Below are 21,525 nucleotides of genomic sequence, written 5' to 3'. Positions count from 1 at the left end.
GGATGCTCAGAATCTAATATGGACAGAAAAAATATGAGCAAAAATCTAAGTTACCCTCTTTTGAATGTATAACGTAGCTCAGTTAACCTAGGGTTGATTCCGTAAAATACTAGATTGCCATGGTGAAACTTCTATCCTATCGCCCTATATTCTCGTTCTTCTAATAGCCCTCTAATTGGCTCAATCTTAGTTTTAAGGTACGAAGACCTCGATCAAATAGGTAGGAGTCTAGCCTATCACCCTAAAAACATCAATTTACACTCAATCAATGAACATCTCCCTAATATTGCATTGAACCTTAGGACTACTTTTCCTTCACCCATAAATTCAATGTGGTTTCTCCTAGTTGTTTAAGTCATAGCCCTCCTGGGTCATTATGATTTACAACAAATTTTAATATACCAATTAGCCATATTGAATATGTAAATGAAGCATGAAGTAAGAACCATCACTTTGATATGAAAACCCTATTGTAACATTCATTCTAACATCATAAACGTTCAACCAATTCATTGCAAAAAATAAGGAATTTTACTTCACAAAGCATGTGTCACACACAACAAAAGCTTCATTAAATCAAAGCAAATCTACTAAATAAGTTTTTACAACAAGTGCAAGATATTGAAGAACACAATACTTAGGTTTTTTCCTCTAAAAGAAAAATGAAAATCCCTCCAACAAAGTCTCCTACTGAACCATGTAATGCTAATACAATCCCTTACAGATATCTCTCAAAATCTCCTCTCCAATCTCTCATGAAAATGTAGAAATCTACATTTCCTACTCCAATCTATGACCTCTCGGCCTTCTCAAAAATTTTGGTGGGGAGGGGGGAATATGTCGAAAAAGACCCCATAATATATCCCTCAAAATCCCCCAAGAGTCGCTTCAGATGCCCCTTCAAAACTCATCTAAATACATTGTATTTTAAAAAAAATTATTTTGGAACGTAGGCGCCAGATCCTGAAACCTAGGCAACAGTCTTCTAGAAGCATGAAATAATTGTTTGGCACCTAGAAGCAAGATCCTGGCCCCATGGGGCCGAACGTTCTATTTTGCGTACAGTTTCGGGCGCTAGAAGCTGACGGCTAGGCGCCGGTTTACTTTTTTCTCCCTATGCTCCATTCGACCCCATTTTGCTTCATTTTTGCTCATTTTTCTCCAAAACTTCATCACTTGTACATGAAACCAAAAACATGAAAAATACCTTCCATTAAAGTGCAAATCATTAAAAATAAGCACAAAATGTATATAAAATATAACACATTTTAGGCATGTCAGTGACCATGCCGATGGACCAAGAATTTATTTTGGCAAGAATTTTTCTTCCAAATCTGAGGATTTGAATATATAAATGATGTTTTAGGTGCTCTTGGTGGAAGCTGGAGATTTAAAGACTACAAGAGCACCAAATTTGAGGGTTAGAGATCTTCTTCCTTAGGATTCTCTTCTTTGATTGAGAATGAGGTCCTGGGGGTTGTTCTATCCCATTCACTTTGTATTTTCTTATTTTTTTTGGAGAGGAAATTGTATGGAAGGTGGACTTACTATTTTGAGAGAGGGAATAAATTGATTTTTAAGTTTTTACTATCCATTTCTACTTGCAACAATGATTTTGGTGTACTATTTTGTTTATGTTCTTTCAATCATGAGTGGCTAAATTCCTCTTCACGACACTGTGATTTATGGATTGTAGTTTTCTTGGTTTTCTTAGATAAATTTTATTTCTCTGAATTATTTTCTTTTAGAATTAGGGTTTAAGTTGTTGTATTAACTATAAAGTTTCATTTACATCTGATTTGGCTGATTAGGATATTAACATATTTCATATATATGACTCTTGACCGTTGTGCAGAAGAAAGAAATGGTTGACCACAAAATCTTGGTGATAATATAAATATTCTATTTAGATTTTGCAACTTAGAAAGTGGATCAGAACAAATTTGTGGGATGCCATAGAGATTAAGGGAGCCTCAACTTCATGGATTATAACCTTCTTTAGAACTAGGCATAAGTATAAGGATTTTTTATCCCTGTTGACAACTATCATGCAGGGGAAAGTTTAGGAATACCATAAACTAACACAATACTTGAATGACAAGGGCACAAGCCTCAACCCTCTTGAAGAACTGTAAGATTTTCATGGAGTTGTTTTTCTATGTTTTCCAATCTCATTATTTTTGTTTTTATTTTCGAGAAGGATTTTAGAAACTCCATCTTTTGTTTGTGATTATGTTGAACTAGGTTTAGACATTTAGAAAATTAGAGATTCACCTATCAGAATAGTTCTTAGCCCTTTCTTCGCGAGATAGATTTGTTATACTCTTTAAATAGATTATTTCTTGACACGTATACTTGTATGAGTAACTGATTTACTTTGTGGTAAGTTTTCAGTCATCAGTTGGTCAGAAACTCAACATTTTTGGCAGTAACACTCGTTTGAACACACACTATCTACCAACTTGTTCCTGAACTATAATTGCCCTTATCTCTCAAATATCAAAAGTACCAAAAGAAGAAGAAGAAGTTCAAATACGTCATGTCGTAATCAAGCACGAGCTCACCGCTATATATCCTCTACAATCATCCACAAGCTAAAATGATATAATTTTTGCTTGCAAACCTGAGAAGAATCTATGAAATGATTGCTCATTATTTTCTTACTTTTGTACTCATGAATCATCAAATAAATGTTTATTTTTTATTAAAATATAAATAAATTCAAAATAAATGCGATTCAGAATGACGGAATTTAGCACATGAACGCACCATTTTTATGTAAATACATAGAAATTGAGAGTCGTGAATGTAAATCTACCTAATTTTTTTCTTAGCAGAGCTTGGATAACAGCTCTTACTGGCAGATTCACTCTGAAGAAGCCTTAATCATAATTTAATTGCAATGATTAATTAAGCCCTGAAAAATAAAAGAGTGGCATTATATTCCTCAGAAAATAATTAAGAAACATCTGTTCAACCATATTCTTAAGAATATGACTAATCAAAGTTTTTATAACAATATTTAATTTTATTCAAGGTTTTTCAATAATTAAAATTGATTTCTAGCTTGAACTCAAATTTATAATTAAAAAATATTAATTTAAATTGGTGTAATGATAAATAAGATGAGTAATTAAATATTTTAAAAAAAATAGATATAAAATATAAAATATATTTTTTAAATACTTTTAATAATCTAAAAAACAAAATCTTAAATTTTAGTATATTTCTTAATTAAATTGGCTGCAACTGACATTTTGCCTTTTAAGAGCCTGGCTCCCTTCTAAATGATTGGCTGATAGCCCGTCGGCTAGAATTAAAAATGAAAATTCCCCAAGCCTAAGATTAGATACATATATCAAAAGGTGGGCCCCACATATAATGTCATTCTAAGCGCCAATTACCATTATTATTTGTGCTGTAAGATAATAATGATCATCCACTACTTCAACGGTAACTCTTACTTAACAAAAATATAAAAAATTAAAAATTCAATAATTCAATTGGAGATAAATATTATATCTATTTTAATATAATTTAAATAACATAAATATTTTGATGAATTCAATCAATAATTTTCTAGGTTAACTTATTTCTTTTAAATATTTTAAATAATATTTTGAAACAATATTTGCATTTTGTCTATTATAAATTTTTTATCATCAGATCAAAATTGAAATGACATAATTGAAGACATTAGAATCAGTTGATCGTGCATCTGCTTATATAGTGTGATATTCGAATAATAGGCACATGAGGGATTACCGGAAAAACATTAGAACCAGGCAACTCGTATCATAGCCTCTTGCCATTCCTTTAGAGAGAACCAAAAAAACATTAGAACCAGGCAACTCTTTAAAAACCAAACCAATTCATCCATTGAATCCCAATTTTGTGAGAAACGATTTTAAGCTGACGCCAAACCAGTCAGTTTACCGGTTCACAGTTGAACCAATCACGATCCAATTTTTAATCCAATTTTTAAAATCACGTATTCACGCAAGTACTACACAATTCTTCAATATTTACATATCTAACACCTAAATTTCTTATTTACATTTATAACATTCAACTGTTTAACTATTTAAAAAAGAAAAAAGAAAAAAGAAAACTCTTTAACATCACGACCTAAATAAAACACTTATTTTAGATCAAAACAAGATACTTTTTAATTGACACAATTATTATTATAAATATAAATACCATAATTTAGGTGTTTATGTGGCGTGCAAGTAAATTTCCCTGTGACAAATATACCACCATGTTTCCCTCATTAACGCAGAAAAGAAAACAAAACTTGGTAGCTTGCCGCAACCTTAAAGAAGTAGGCACAGGTTGGCAAGTTAGTTAATAATCTGAGATGAAAATACATGGCCATTTTGTTCTTGACACAATGGCCTCATCAAAGTCTCACTCCAAAAACAAAGACCAAAAAAAAACAACTTGGACCCAAATTTCCTGCTGCATACGCAGATATAGCAAGGATCGCAGATGCAGACGTTCATACAAATCCGTCCAGAAATTACATAAAAAATAAGCAAACCATTCAATGAACTAATAACGGTACAGTTCCACCTGGATGAGTTCTTAAACATAGTTCCAAGCTTCGGTCCTACTTTCATCCTGCATTAAAACAATTACAATAAAATATCTCCATCTAAGCAGTTTGGCAAGTCAGCCTTGGCTCAATCAAAAATCATAAGGATTGCAAACTTCAATTCATATGTGGGGCATTTACATGCATGTCACACAATTCCTATGTATTTACATACCTAAAATTTAAACTTTGCTTTTTTACATTTATACCGTCAGAATCTTTAATAATACATGAAAAATACCAGTTTTTTTAACTTTTAAAAAGTGAAATACACATTTTCGGGCAGAAAAGTGATATAAACATGATTTTTGGTGTTAGATAAGTAAATACATACAAATTAAGTGTTATGTATGTATATCTTCCAAAAATAATTTTTAAGAGTAGCAAAAAATATTATAGCCAAAAAAAAAAAACCAGACCGTAGTCAATAAATCTATGAAAAAATTATCCCAAATGCACCCTTTATACCTATAGCATAAATCAACGTTTGATGACCATGACAGCATCTAAAAAAAAAAAAACCAAACACATCATTTCTCATTTATTGCAAAGCTTCTATTTGAGGTTTTGTAATTTAATGGGAGAATATTAATCACTAGCAGGATGGTATGACTACTTGGTTTTAACACATACTATTAAACCGTGGTTAATGGAATGTACTCGTACGCAGCTGGTAAACATAAGGAAGAAGAAGCTAGATGACAGCATGTTTTCCAGCTAAAATGAAGATCTGATGTTCTTCAGCATAATCACAATCCTTAATTCAATGATTTTGCTTTTACTTGGCTAGCTGATGGTAGTTTTGCTTGGCCCATAGTTGCTACTGCTTAAATTTTCTGATCAGAAATCTCAGCTGGGTAAAATTCTTCCTCGCTATTCAATAAGCTTCTAGAAATCATCAAATTGAGAAGGTTAGGGCTTGTTCAGGATCCAATTTTGTTTTTTGTTTGTATTTTTTTCTTATATTATCAAAAACTTGTTTGTTTAAGATCTTTTTTTTCATATTTTCATTTTTTTTTATTATTGAGAACACTCAAAATAACTTTTAAGTCTTTTTAAAAACAATCATACTTTAGTCAAAATAGCCAAACATGTTTTACTTCAAATCAAAGCATAAACAAAACAACAACAATACCTTAATCCCACTACGTGGGGTCGGCTACAGGAATCCTTTTTCTCCAAAGCATAAACAAAACAAAAAAAAATTAAAAATATAAAACAGAACTGATCCCAAACGGCCCCTTAACTACTCTAAAACTAGAAATGCTTTTATATAAACCTAGGAGTAAAGTGGCAAAATAATCCCTGATTATTTACATAGGAACATTTTAGTCCAGAGTTTATAGAAGTGCTAAAATAATCCACAGATTCTTTAAATTGGGGCTGAAATAGTCCCCAAGACTATTAAAGCTCAATTTTAAAATAATTGGAGACTATTTTAGCACTTCTATAAACTCTAGGACTAAAACGGCCCTATGTAAATTGTTGGGGACTATTTAACTCATAAATCTATCCAAATAAAATGAGTCATTTCTACAGGTTTTTCAAAAATATAAGGAACAAAGAAGTGATCCAGCTTAGAGATGGAATTCCCATTGGATACCCGGTGAGGACGAGTGAGCCCTAAAGCACTAATGGGAGCTGCCACGCCCGCATGAGTTAGCAAGGGCAGAATAAATATTGCCCTAATAAAAATTTTACAGTAAGAGCATTTACCTGAATCAGCTGCACCTAATAAAAGATTTCGAAGGTCCACTTAGCTAGAGAGGTCGCCGTTATGAAACTGAAAAAAGAAGATATACGAATCATAAGTAGAATTTATCAACCAAACGTGTTAAAATTACAGCTGAAAGTAAGAAATTATTTGGACTCTAGAGCATATCAAAATAGCTGGAGAAGATAATTTAGCTAAGAGCATCCTACAACCAATTTCCGGAAAACCATAACAGGTACATTTAAAAAGCGGTCAACCTAACAAAAGAACACGCCAACTTTTAAGCTGAAATAATTCTAGCACAGAAAAATAGTCGAGAACTAAAAAAAATAATGGTTGATCAGAATTAATGAACCATGAATACAGAGCAAGAAATTGATTCTTTGTACACCAAATCAAAATTCTTCCGGTAAAGGTTTAACTGTAAACTTTCCGTTATTCGAAAGGCCATAAATTGACAACTCAAGTGCTCAATGTACATCAATATAGGGGCTTTCACATTGCACCATTGACTGGTTCACCACGGATTCACTAAAAAAATATCATATAAAGAGCCAGCTAAAACTATTTTCTCCTTCAAGGCTTTCTTAAAAAGCATGCATTAAGAAAAATTGTTTACTTCATCTTCATAAAACAAATCCAGTCATAGAGATATCGATGAATCGCCATATATACGACCATCTCTCGATTCTCTCCCACATACATGATATCTCTGATATTAACCATCAAAGTGGACATGATTTTTTTTTCATCAATTATAGCCTCTAGCATAAAACTATTTTCTCCTTGAAGCATAACTTTCTTAAAAAGCATGCATTAGAAGAATTGTATACTTCGTATTCGAAAAACAAATCCAGGCATAGAGATCCATGAATCGCCATATATACAACCATCTCTCAATTCTCTCCCACATATACGATATCTCTGAAATTAACCATCAAAGTGGACATGAGTTTTTTCAACAATTATAGTCTCTAGCACAGAACTATCATACCATTAGGGTAATGTATAGATTCATATTGAATGTGAAACCAGAAAAAGGAGATAAGAAAAACAAGGATCTATAGTATTAGTTGATGTTTCACGATAAAAAAAGTCAAATTAGGAACATTAGAAATTAGAGTAGTACTATAATTTTCTAGGAATGCCTTGTGATTTTATGCGGCAAAACTTCCTGAGTTTAGATGGGCTGTGACTTTATTATTGTTTTCCAAACACATAAATTTTATTAACATAAACAATTAACAAAAAACTTCTAGCAATATTTTCATATAATAAAGAATATAAATAATGAGCAATGTAATATAATATGAAACATAATGCATGTGGGGATAATAAAGAAAGTCTTACGTCCTTGTTAATAGATAACAAGTAGATAACTTCTATGAGATAGCAAAAAAAAACTTAAAATTTATACTTAATTAGATTCCATAAAATTTTCATTTAAAAACTATCAAATGCAAATGCAAGTTGTACATCATATGGCAAATAATCTGTTTAAAAAATGGCACTAAATAATTCAAAGACTAGACATGATAAGTTATGTACCTTTAAAGTCAACCGAACTGACAAAGATTAAATTTTTAAATGTTTATTTCATCTAGTTCTAAATCATTTTTTATACAAATCATTTTTTATACAATAAGCCCAAGTCTTCCAAGCTCTACCTCTGCCTTTTTTAACAGAAATCGAATCTAAAACATCTACTCTCCTAATTGACGTTTAATGTGACCTAACCATCTAAAGACGACTTTCACTATTTTTATCTGTCACTGGAGATACACCAACCCTATCACGGATATATTCATTTTGCATTTTGTCTCTAAGTGTAAAGCCACTCATCCACCTAATCATTCTCATCTCGGCAACAACAAATTTAGTATTATGTTTCTCTTTTAAAGGCCAACATTCAGCTCCATCGAGCATTGCATTTCTCACCACCATGTTATAAAATTTTCCTTTCAGTCTAAACGATACATTTTCTATCCCACAAAAGGCCCGAAGCATTCCTCCACTTCAACCAACCAACTTGAATTCTACTATTAACACCCCATCTATATCACCATCGATTTAAACAACAGACCCGAGATATCTAAATCGTTCACACCTTTTAATAATTTGAACAACTAAAGTTACACTTCTGTCACTAGAGCTACTACTACTAAAATTACATTCCATGTATTAAGTTTTAGTTCTACTCAAATGAAGGCCTTTAGACTCCAATGAAGACCACAATAATTCAAGTTTTTCCTGGGTTTTTCCCTCATCTTATCCACGAGAAGGATATCATCAGCAAGAGATATCATCAGCAAGAGCAAGAAGCATACACCAAGGTACATTCTCCTGTAAATGTCCAGTAAGAACATCTATAACTAAAGCAAAAAATAAGGGCATAAAGCCGATCCCTGATGTAATCCAACAGAAATATGAAAATAGTTGGTCAATCCTCCTTCAGTTCGAACACAAATAACAACTCCAATATATGTATCTTTAATGAATTGAATATAAGTCATATCAACACCTTTCTTCTAAAAAACTCTCCAAAGGATATCTTTTGGAACCTTAGCGAAAGCTTTTTCTAAATCAATTAAAATCAAATGTAGATCCTCCTTATTATCTTTGAAATTCTCCATTAAAACTCTCAATAAATGTATAGCTTCCATAGTAGACCTGCCCGGTATAAATCCAAATTGATTATGAGAAATCATAGTAATACATCTTAACATATGTTCAATTGCCGTCTCCCATAATTTTAAAGTATGACACATCAACTTAGGGTTTGTTTGGGGCAGCTGCAGCTTATCCAGCTTATCCTGATAAGCTGTTTATCCGGATAATCTGGTGATAAGCAGCTGATCCGGATAATTTGTCTGTCTGTTTGGTTTGTGTTATTGAGAACAGCTGATTCTGAAAAAATGACCAAACTGTCCAAATTTTGAATAAGCTGGAGCTGTTTGTTTTGTGCTTTCTGAAGACAACTTATTTGAATTTGTTTTCACAAAATTAATAACACTCTCAACGTAATCATAAAAAAGAAAATGCAAAGATTGAAAAACATATGTGATAATAGAAAATATTTATATTACTGAAATATTTCATCACATCAGAAATACAAAATTACCCAAAGAAGTGTGAAAAATATATCATAACGCACTAGTACATACTATAATGAGACCCAACAAAGAAAAAAAAATAACATGTCAAAATCACAAGGAGAAAAATAATAATATTGACTTTTACATCCAGTAGCATATCACGTCTCACTGTGACCGGCTCTGTCACTCCAGAACCCTGAGCAAACCTGTCTGACTGAGATACAGTAGAAACGGAAGCAGTTGAAGCAGATGCGGTGTTCTGAAATATTGATATCGACGAACTCTGTGCTATGGATGTTGCAATCCAAACATCAAAACAATATCAAGAATATCAGGCAACCACCATTTTCTTTCCTATGCAAACTAGAGTAGCACAGATAGTTGCATTGCTACAAATAAGATCCAACAAAAGCTTTTCTTACGGCTGCTATGGATGTTGCAAGGAAGCTAGAGATTCTCCATTTATCACCTCTTTGATAAAGCATTTAGGCTCTGTTTGATTTGAAGAAATTGAAATAGATGAACCCCTAAATAATGTGTAAATCCATGTAAACTTCCGTCCATTTAACCTTTATCGATATATATATATATATATATATAAAAAAGAAATTACAACACCCTAATCTCCTCATCTATGTCATCACCATCATCTTCACCATCATCATTCTTAATCTCGAAAAAGCGCTTAACAAAGATGTATCATAACAAAGATGTATCAATTCCGTATCAATTCCGTCATAAACGAAAAAGCGGAATTAACTTCCACAATAAGGAAAAACAAGTAAACTTCCAGCACATAAACTTCCACAGAAAAAAAAAAAAACTCGTCCCAAATATCTTTAACAAAAGCGCTCGGATGAACAAGACGCTCGGATGAACAAGAAGCGAAAGGAAAAACTTCCAGCGGCATCTTCACGGGAATAGACAAATCGGAGCCCTAAACAGATGATGGAGATAAAAAATGAGATTACCAGTGAGAAAGAGAAGAGAAGAGGGAGGATTTCTTCGAACCGAAGACGGAGGAGTTCGCTGAATGAAATACGGAGGAGAGACCGAAATATGCAGGAGCGCAAAGCTAACACAAGACGGTGGAGACGGAGGATTGTCGAGGAGCGCTACGCACGGGATTGAGCCTTTGCGAAATGATTCTTAGGGCAGAGGAGGGACGCGAGATTAGGGCAGAGGAGACGGGCAGTGAGATTGCGTTTGGGGAAACTCTTGTCTTTCGACAGCATTAAACGCGGATCGCGGGGCCCCGCGATCCGCGTATAATACAAACCTAAAAACAGAGTTTCCCCAAACGCAATCTCACTGGAATTTCCAAACAGGCGGTGGCGTTTTCAAAACGCCACCGCTCTAAATAAGCTGTCCCAAACGCAGCCTTAATCCTCTATAATTTGCACACTCTTGTGCATCCCCTTTATTCTTAAAAATGGGGACCAAAATAATCTTTCTTCACTCCTCAAGCATCTTTTTAGTTTTTAAAATAATATTAAAGAGTTAAGTAGGCCAAGAAACTCCAAATCTCATAAATATTTCCATACTACAATTGGGATATCATCGGGTCCTACAAACTTTCCACACTTGATTTTCTTTAAAGCCTCCTCACTTGTTTTTTACTAATATGATAGTAAAAATAAAACGTTTTATTATTATTAAAGAAATTAAGATCACCCAATGCTACCGTATTTTCAGAAACTTCATTAAAAATTTTATCAAAATAACTCATCCACCTATGTTGAATATCTTTTTCTAAGAAAAACACTTTCGATTTTCATCTTTATACACTTTACTTGAGTTAAATCTTTACTTTTCTTTTCTCTTTGTTTGGCTAATTTATACATATATTTTTCACCCTATTTAGTATCTAATCTATTATAAAGATCACTAAAAGCAGAATTTTTAGATTTGGACACCTGAATTAGTTTATACAAACATTGCATTCACATAAAACATACAATATATATAAATGATATATGTATTATATATTTAGGATTAAATTAGTTTTAAAAAATCAATTTCAGGTTACCTCATAATTGATTTCAAAAAAGTCAACTCAACTTAAAATGATTTTAATATTAGCTGATTTCAAATTTGAACAATAATTAAAATTTAAAATTTTACGATAAGCTAACCTCACTCAAACTTGACTCATTAACCACCCAAGGTAACCGTACAGGAAGATAACTTTAATACCATTCGAACATTCTACGATATGTCCCATCTATTTTCGTTTTATTGTAGCCTATTTCATCAATAATTTCTAGCCCTAAGAAGTTCAAAAGAAAGAAGTCTCGATGACAAAATAATATTTAAACAGATATGCTCAGCTGCATGGCGTTTAGGCATAAGAAAACTTCAAACCACAGCATATCACATTGCTTAATGTTCTCAAATTGATTGCGCAATTGATCCATATAAAATATTACTATCAAATATTATTCTTTAAGTTAATGTTTTATTTAAGCCAAAGTAAAATTCACTCTATGGACAATACTTCCCTAATTTTTTTAGCAGATCTCATTAATTTTATTTTAGAGGTCGGTTATTCATAGAAGTTCTGACTGTAAATTGTTGACCTAAAGTAAACTAAAAGGGTTTACCAAGATCAAAGGTCATGAGTGTTATGGGGTCGGCTAGAGTTGGCTTAAGACAAGTGGGAGAATGTCAAAAGCTCGTATCTAAACCAAGTGAAACTAGTAAAAAGCCCAAGTTTATGTGCTGGTACCGAATGAACTAGAGAGATCCAAACTAATCTAGATAAGGCTGAGTGCTTGAGTCAATGCTATAGCACCAATCTAGTGACTAAAAACCAACAAGATGACTAAACCCAGTGATGACATAACGGAAGATCAAGTCTATGAGAGTGAAAGATATCTCTTAGATAGACCAAGAGACAGAGTATATAGATTATAGAAAATTTGTTTGCTAAAGATGCACATAAAAATAGTTCCAACACATCTTACATAACAATGTTATATTTTAATAAAGTTGTTAAATTGCATGAATTACCTAAACATTAAGTTCAACAATAATTTTAAATTCACGAGTTATTTTTGAAACAATCGGTGAAATTTACTTTTCAGTTGCATATCACACAAAATAATGAACAAGCTGAGTTGTTAATAGAAGTCTAGGTTGGATGTTGTGATATCAAATTACAGAGCATGTATATGGTTGAGATTTGATACTACAGATAGCTAAATTTGCATAAAACTCATCATTAAACAATCCATAGGTATAAGTACACAACAGCAACAACAACAATAACAATAAGCCTTTATACGGTCTCCATTGAGTCTTATTGAGTGTTATATTTTCATTAATTTTAATTGATTAATATCATTTTTTTATACAATAAGCCCAAGTCATTCTAGTACTACTTCTATTTCTCTTAACATAAGTCGGATCTAAAACATCTACTCTCCTAACCGAATTTTTAGATGGTCGACGTTTAATGTGACCAACTCATCTAATATGACTCACTATTCTTGTTTGCCACTAGAGCTACACCAACCCTTTCACGGATGGATTCATTTCGCATTTTGTCTCTAAGTGTCAAGCCACCCATCCACCAAAGTATTATCATCTCAACAACACTTAACTTTATGTTTTGCTTCTCTTCTAAAGGCCAACATTCTGTGCCATAAAGCATTGCACTGCCATCTTATAAAATTTTCCTTTAAATCTAGAAGGTATTTTTCTATCTATCACACAATAAGCCCATTGCATTCCTCCACTTTAACCAACCACACTGAATTCTACCGACATCCCCATCTATATCACTATCACTTTGAATAATAGACCCAAGATATCTAAAATGTTCATGCCTGTAAAACATATAGCTATGAGTTCATGTAAAATAATTATAAGTTTTCAACTGTAAAACCTATAAACCTTGTAAGAAGTTTTTAATTGAGTTTAAGTTTAAACATTTGTACAACATTTCACAACATATGCATGATGACATTACACAACATATGAATGACTCATATGAAGACATTCTAAAAAAAATTGATAGTTAGCCACTACAACGATAAGTCTATTAAGGATATGAACATGAGAAATATTTATTTAAACAATATAATAAAGTAATGATAATTCTAAAGTATAAAAAGCCTATAATGAAAAGCTTTAAAAAATTAAATGCTAGAAAAGAAGGGCATATAAAATCATGCAAAACAATGGGAGGAATGTTTATAAATTGAACATTCCAAAAAATTCAGATATTAATCAATTTTTCAAAATATTTAATTTGGCCTTATTACATAAACTATTGCTTTGGATTCTTCGCTCTTTCATCTTCTCCTAGTGAATTCACATTAAGCACTAAACCAAGTAATTCTATCATCGAGAAAGAATATTTAGATGATAATAGTATAACAGAATGACAACCCTAATCCTTAAAAAGAATGGATTATTTTATAGAAAGCATAGCAAGTACACCCATATTTGCTTAATAAATATCACAAGTTAATTTGCCAAAGCTGGCTTTTTCCAAATCATGTGAATTTGATGCAAATGTAGAAGTTACTGCTCATCAAAAACATACTATGTTGGGTTGAGAATAGTGAATCAATATTATGAGTTTTGATTTTAGTTTAATTGTTCTATTTCTTTTTTTATATTAATTTATTTTGATGTAAATATGTTAAGAATGATGATCCCTATAATGAATGAGCTATGTTCATTAATGATCACATTCGTCCAATTTGATTCATCAACGGTTATTGTCAATGTGGTGATTCCCTATTGCTGTCAACTTGGTGTTTCTTGTTGTTTTATTCCTTGTTGTCCTCTGCAATTGTTTGATCATTGTTGTTGAAGTCACATCCACTATAATCTTTTTATGCTCTGGTTTGATTTCATTCAAAGAAGCAATGCTTGCCTGACTGCACTTGAAAGGTGTCATGATGCGGGTATATAATGAACTAAATAAGACCTGTTGCTTGCTACTAGAACAGCCACTATAGGAATTGTTGTTGATGGGAACCCTTTGTGGATTTTTAGCAATTTGTTTAACTAAAGATTACTGAAAAATTCAAATATTTTGAATATAAAAGGGCAATTGTGATTAGGGGATATCTAAGCCATCTAACGAATTCTTTTTAATAAGAATTTCTTTGTTACCTCTTTCTGCTAGAGTGCTAGTTGGATGTGAATCGTTCTAACACAATTCAACTAGAGAACTAAATTATGGGGAAAACCATCATCTTAAACTGGCATGAGGCATGAATTGTTATTTCGATTATTTCACTCCAAGACATCTCACACTTTATAGTTTTAAGTTCTTAGTTTTGTTAAATGAGTGAATTTGATCAAATATCATACATTCTATATTTTCTAATAATGGTGCAACATTCGATCATTGAATGGATTTTATTGATACTGAATTTCTATGCTTAATTTCTATTTTGGTGTCAATTAAATTATTTTGTGGAAGAATTATTGTGTTATTTATTTCCCAAAAACCAGAAGAATACTTGTTTAAATTAATGGCCTATGAACTATGATTTGGTTTACAAGTGTAATTTTTGTGAATCATATCCTATAGTCGCATTAGGAAACTAAACATTTAGCGCATAAAAACCCATCGCCTATCAAATTGGGCCCGAGCCCAAGAAAATAGCTGTTTTCTCATAACCACGTAAGGTATGCCATAGCTTGTTTTCCTTCATGGTTGGGAGGAAGTAGTCAGTGGAACTCCGGGAAGTGAATTAAAACTTGGAAAAGAGTACAATCGTTGAATCCTTACAAAATTCCTTTTGTGGTTCATTTTTCTTACCAATCTAACTCGCATAAAATCTAACTGCTCATGCCTTTCTCAATGTGTTGATTTGCCTGCATTTATTTTATTGCACTAACTCCCTAAATTTGCGTTCCAAGCCTTCATTTATATGCTGCTCGTTTTCCTTTATTTACTTAACCAAAATACTTATTCATTTCTAATAATCCTCACATATTTAAGTGTGCTTGTTTTCTTTTAATTACTTATGTGCATTGAATTTTATTTGCAAAAGTTGCTTACAACAATAACTAGCTGTCCTATAACTTTAGTCCATTCCAATGCTTGGAATGCTGATAATTTATTTACTACACATTATTTGACATACTTCTACTTTCTAATTTTCAATTTCACGGAAATTGTTAAAAATATCCTACTCAATTAATCCTTTTTTGTAGGTATTGTTGCCCAGCAACAGTCTACACAATAGATTATAATCTTAAATCAGGTATTATTCATTACTGTCGTGCTTCTCTCGAGTATGATCCTACATTGGAAAAATAAGTTTGTTAGATACATGAATCTTTTAAATGATTAATTCTATATAGTATAATGGCGGCATGAAAATGATAATGTTTCCATGCAGATTATAAATGTTTCAACCATAATATCAAGTGAAATTGTCACGTCTTAAGAAATCAAAAATAGCGAAAAGTGGAGAAAAGAGTGATAAGAAGAGGAAATAAGAAAATCCGAATCATAAAGAGGTTAATGTCGGAGGGCAGCTAAGAAAGAAACATAGCAAACTTCAGAAAAACAAGCACTTTGATTGGGAGATAGCATTTAAAGAGAGAATTATAAATTAGCCAAAAAGTAGATTTTTTATTCAAAATTTCAAAAGTAAGCTTCTCCAAAACAACCAAACTTCCCTTATTTTAATAAAGAGCAAAAAACTTATTCACTTTCACACTTATGTAATCAAGCTAAGCTTTTTCCGACAATGATATAAAATATCAAATTGATTAAAAATGCTCATTTTCCTTTTTTTTTTAATTATCAATAAAAATTGTGCCAAACAATATTCTTTTCTACTTTAGAATGTCGAGCAAAAAAAAAAAATTCTACTTTAGAATGTCGAGCTAGAATGTCGAGCAAAAAAAAAAAAAACATATACATTCCTTTCTTTCTCTAACTAATCTTCTTTTATTCGCTCAACTCCGAATCATAGTGCAAGAAAAACATGACCTTTATAAGCTAAGTTAATAGAGGGTTGACCAAAATTAAGATAAGAATGAACTAAAGTGTAGCTATTATAAATCCGTCCACTAAAATTTGCCAAATAAATCGAAATTAACTTTAAGACTAACCAGATTGACACAGAAATACAGGGACTTAAAATAAAGGATTAACATATATTATCATCACAATAAAACCACAAACCTATCACTAAATGATTAAATATATGTTAAGACAAGATAAAAACCATTTAAATATTGGCATTCTATAAAACAATAACTTTATCTGATTAAGTTCTAAGGCTTCAACATTTGCTTATATTAAATGCCCAACATAAATAAAAGATGCCAACAAAATAAAATGGGAAAAACTTAGGTTGATTTATGCCATCAGCATATTTAGGGGCCAACATCGGAATAAAATACCATAAAATAACAGAAAAATATATTTAAACAAATGTCTTCATTGAAATTAGAATGCAATTGAGGGGCCAGTGAAACAAAATCAAAAGCAAATAACCGATGTTAAAAGTAGGTTGTCTTCATCAAGAGATATAAAGCAAGCCTTGTCTGGATCAGATAGATCAAATTGTCATGCACTGAACAAATTCAAGTCAAAAACAAAGTACAACTGTAAGAAAACTTGACTTAAAATAAAAGAAAGCCACAGGCAAAGTGATAAATATTTGATTGATCAAGTGCAAATAAAAGTTCAAAGGTTGTACACTGCATCTAGATTAAATGATTGAAACTTCAAAACAAAATGCCATTGAAAATTATAAATGGGAAATTAGCATGCCAAACAACAACAGTTTTCCAAAGATCTATTTTTTTCTTGTAGTGAAAAACAAAAAATTAACATCAAAAGTGTGAAGAAGATGGTTCAACAACTCTATTAGTTTGGAAAAAAATTCCCCATGAGAATAAAGTAAAACAATGATAATAAGAAAAATAAAAAAGGCAAGTGATTCAATACTAAAGCCTACCTAAGTCAAAGTCTTCTTTTAATGTTGTAAAGGGAAGGGTGCATCAATAAATATTTCACTAACAGTATGTTTAAATTGCGCCAACAGAGGGGTAGCAGTAAACGTAGAATGGCTGTGAAAATTCTTCCTAATTATTCTCTTTCAATTCTATCTTTGCTTCTAATTTCTCAAACAAGAATGTGCCAATTAACACTAGGAAATTCATAAGCAATATTGAAAACTAATCAACACCTTCCAAAAATTTATTCTTTTACTTCTAATTTTATTTTATTAAAAAGAAAATCTGGACAAACAGGCCGCTTAAAGTTCATCATACCAATGTCCAATTTTGACAAGAACCATATGATAAAAATAGCTATGGTAAAACACAAACTCATTATGACATAATCATAATCATATAGCATGTTCAAAGATTGAAGATAAAAAAATATAAGCGTATTAGAAATTAGAATACAGAATAATAATAATAATAATAATAATAATAATAATAATAATGAAATAATTCAAAATAATATAGATTTCAGCTAAGCCGTATCCTTTTACGCAACTACTACCAATGTTAGAGTTAAGCCAATTTCAATTTGTTCCCAATCCCCTCATATCACTTCAATAAAAATAAATTAGATAAAAATTCAAATACTACGGTTTAGGTCGACCTAAAATATCACGATGTTATTACCGCTACACATCTTATAAGAGCACACGTTCACAAGCTTCAAGAAATTGTGTAAACTTCCCAAGAATAATAATGATAAAGCATAAACTCCTTATGACAGAATCATAATAATCTAACATGGTCCTTGACTTAAGATAAATAGAAATAACACTGCAACATAATACAGAACAAAAAAGGAAAACAATGCAATAATCCAAAATAATCTAGATTCTAGCCTAGATATATCTTTTTTTAGCAACAATCACCGACATTAGATCAAAGTTTAAGTCAATTCATCCACAATTCCTACATATAAGTTCAATAGATACTATATTGTATAAAAATTCAATGACATGCCTTCATCTAACCATACGCATTAAGTTGCCATTATCCCTCCTCGATCACTTGGGGAATACATACACAAGTTCACAGACTCCAGGATTGTGTAACAGACAAGTCTAGTTTTGTAAACTGAAGTAGTTTCTGTAATCCATGAAGAAAATTCACAAGAAAAAACCAAATAATAATAATAATAATAATAATAATAATAAAAATAATAATGAGATGAAATGTAAGAAATTGTAGGTTAATTGCACAAGGCTCTATGTCTGGAGGAAATTTTCCTCCATAAGAAAGAAAAGAGTCGTCAATCTCCAAAATGTTTCTTCACCAGAGCTGTACTTAAGAAATGGATATGTAATTCACTTCTAAAATATTAATACAACTCAATGGAAGAAGAATCCATTATTTCACATTAGCTTCATGTAAGTTGCTTAAAATTTGTAGAATTTAATAATACTCAAATGCCATACTTCTCACGGAAGTTGCATTAGCTGGCAATTCAGATCTTTTGTGGAAGACTAAAATAGCGAAAAAAGATAGAAAGAAGACTCTGAACAAGGCCTGATTACTCCCCCATTTCATGCATGTTTGCTTCAACTTTTTTGTTAGCTTTAATGTTCACTTTGTGGCAGCTTTCGCTAAAAAACAACTCTTACTTCATTAACATAATCTTCAAAATGTTTCATAATGTAACTTTTCATCAAAAACATCCACCCAACATTATGATGAGAAGAAGCCCAACGAAACGAAACCTTAATCGTTACATAAGCATTTATGGTTCAATAAATTAGTTTAAGCTGTCCCACCTATGGAAATGTAGAGAAAAACAAGTTAGATAAGCAACCTGAGTATTCATGTAGCTCATGCCTTGCGTAAAAGAGCCTTGTTGAAGCATCTGCATGGTTTTAATTACAAATCCATTAAGCAAAATAAATGAAAATTATCAGCATACTAGATTTGATTACAAAACTAATCAAGGGATAAATATACCTTCACGTCTCCTTGCATGCTTGTACCTGGTAGGTTTCCACCTTGAAGACTACCAGCATCTCTCTTAATAGAGTTATCTGCTCCCTTGGCAGACCCCTTGCCATCTCCCTGCCAAATTTGGAGCATTTTTTTTTTTGGAAGTTAAGAGCAAAAGAACAAAATTAGTAGCTGCTGGAAAGTCGCAAAAATAAGTATCAAAAAGCTCAACTATTGTCAACAAGATATCTTTGAAATTTAAAGCAGCATATATCTAATGTTTGACCTTTGCATTGGCCATTTAAAATGTTACATAAAAGTTTATGAGCCATATCAGCCGTAAGTAGTGCTATACTTTTTTTGGGACAATAACACACAAACCACTTAAATATTTAATATCACATAAAAAATAGCTCTATTATCACTTTTTAAAAGTGAAATGCACCTTGTCATCCATAGGTTTAAAATACCAAGTGCTATGTATGTAAATGTGAAAGTTTAGGTGTGAGATACCTAAATACATAAGAATTGTGTGCTCCGTGCATAAATTTTCATACTTTTTATGTTGAAAATGCAAGTAACGACATCAACAAAAGCAAAAGGAGCAAAAAAATCCCAAAATTTTGGGATTCTATTCGAGACTCTGGCATGAATCTTACTTTAAAAGAAGGCACCAAAACATGAAAATGTAACCCTATTTTTCCTTTGGCAAAATCGCATTAATATTAACTCCTTAACATGCGAATGGGGCATTAGACATCGCAATACAAATAACTGATTTAAAAAACCTAGCCGTGGGGCGAGAAAGATAGGTTGATTACCTCTATCTGCCATTTCGTCGCATCCATTCCAGAGAAACCACCGAGTGAACCAAAACGGCAAAAAGAAACGGCATCAGGTAAACGATTAAAAAAGCGAAAATGCAAAAGATTGGTCTATCACTACACCAGACACCAATTACAAACTACAACTCTAAAAAGAACTCAAAGCTCAAAGTAATGGCTGCAGAGTACTCACCTCCCTGTACTTCTGCAGATACAGCTTAAGCGGCTCGATGTAATCCTCAAACCCTAGCGTCGCCATTGCCCACAGTAGATCATCCCCATTAATTGTCTTCCTCTTCTCCCTCTGGCACTTATCGCTAGCCCTGTCAGTGTCAACTAGCAAAAAACGATTAGAGCACATACGGCAAGAAGAAAAATACCACATTTCTGAAACAAATAGGAATAGGAGGTCTGACTCGCTGGTGATGAAACTGATGAACTCGGAGATGCATTCCTGGCACGGTCTCCTTCGCGTCCTTAGCAATCTTGCCATTAGGAGGAAGCGCCTTCTTCATGATGCGACTGATGTTGGCGATGGGAAGGAACCTGTCCTGCTCACGGACATTGGATTTCGGGCTATGATCCCCGCTTTCGTGGCTCCCGCCACATGGGCTTGCCGGCACCTCCGCCGCCATAGGCGGTACCCTAGATCCGCGACGCCACGAGGAGGAATCATTAACATGAACCTTTTTGGCGCAGCGTAAACCCTAGACAACCGATCCCTTGGTTCAAAAAGCGTACCTCGCAAAACAAGAGCGCAGCGCACGAGGCGGAAAGGGAGTTGTATAAATTGAGATCTTCTGATTTCGGTTGCTTCGCGCTGGGGAGGGCAGGAGGGAGATCGGACGCTGGAGAAGAGAGGAGGGAGGAGACGACTGGGATTGAGAGATCGAGGAGGGAGACTCAGATATCTGCACCGTCCGTTAGGTACACCATTGACCTTTTGCTCGTTATCTCTCCTCCCCCTTTAATTTTTGGAAATTTGTCGATTTTCGCTCTCTAGTTGGGTAGAGAGAGACAAAAGTGCCGTACAAGGCGACACGTGGAGCACATGGAGGGCCTGCTTAGAATCGTCACATTGCATGAGGGTTCTGCCCTCATAAATCAAAATGGGCATTTCTTTTTAATGTACATGTCATTGTTGGGAAATTTACATAGGTAACAGTCAATTCTTATGATTTTATATATTTCACATCTAAATATCCCAAGGAAAAGTTGAATTTGACCCTAAAAATATAATAATTAGTGATATTTCTGCCCTAATACAGAAGTATGGAATGTCATTCATGAAAATATTGAAGTTTTGGGGTGAGTTACATGACTCCATGGGAATTAATGTCCCCCTTTTTTTTCTCACGATGAGGTTCACACCAGTTCTACTTAAAT

At 32.7% G+C, this 21,525-nt stretch overlaps 1 protein-coding gene across 1 annotated transcript; it reads right to left on the bottom strand.

Moving 5' to 3' along the window:
- Window positions 1–4,208: 4,208 nt before the first annotated feature.
- On the bottom strand, window positions 4,209–21,135 carry LOC110036525 (nuclear transcription factor Y subunit B-1-like). Its single transcript, XM_020740991.1, is given in 9 exon segments — window positions 4,209–4,623; window positions 6,314–6,380; window positions 19,194–19,244; window positions 19,340–19,447; window positions 20,137–20,142; window positions 20,333–20,462; window positions 20,556–20,596; window positions 20,598–20,784; window positions 20,881–21,135. Coding segments are annotated over 7 exon segments (540 nt in total). The 5' UTR covers window positions 20,775–20,784; window positions 20,881–21,135; the 3' UTR covers window positions 4,209–4,623; window positions 6,314–6,353.
- Between the last annotated feature and the right edge of the window lie 390 nt (window positions 21,136–21,525).

The sequence above is a fragment of the Phalaenopsis equestris genome, unplaced genomic scaffold, assembly GCF_001263595.1.
Source record: "Phalaenopsis equestris unplaced genomic scaffold, ASM126359v1 Scaffold207860, whole genome shotgun sequence".
Lineage (NCBI taxonomy): Eukaryota > Viridiplantae > Streptophyta > Magnoliopsida > Asparagales > Orchidaceae > Phalaenopsis > Phalaenopsis equestris.
Note: the sequence above shows the minus strand (reverse complement) of the source record. Positions and strands in the feature narration are given on the sequence as shown.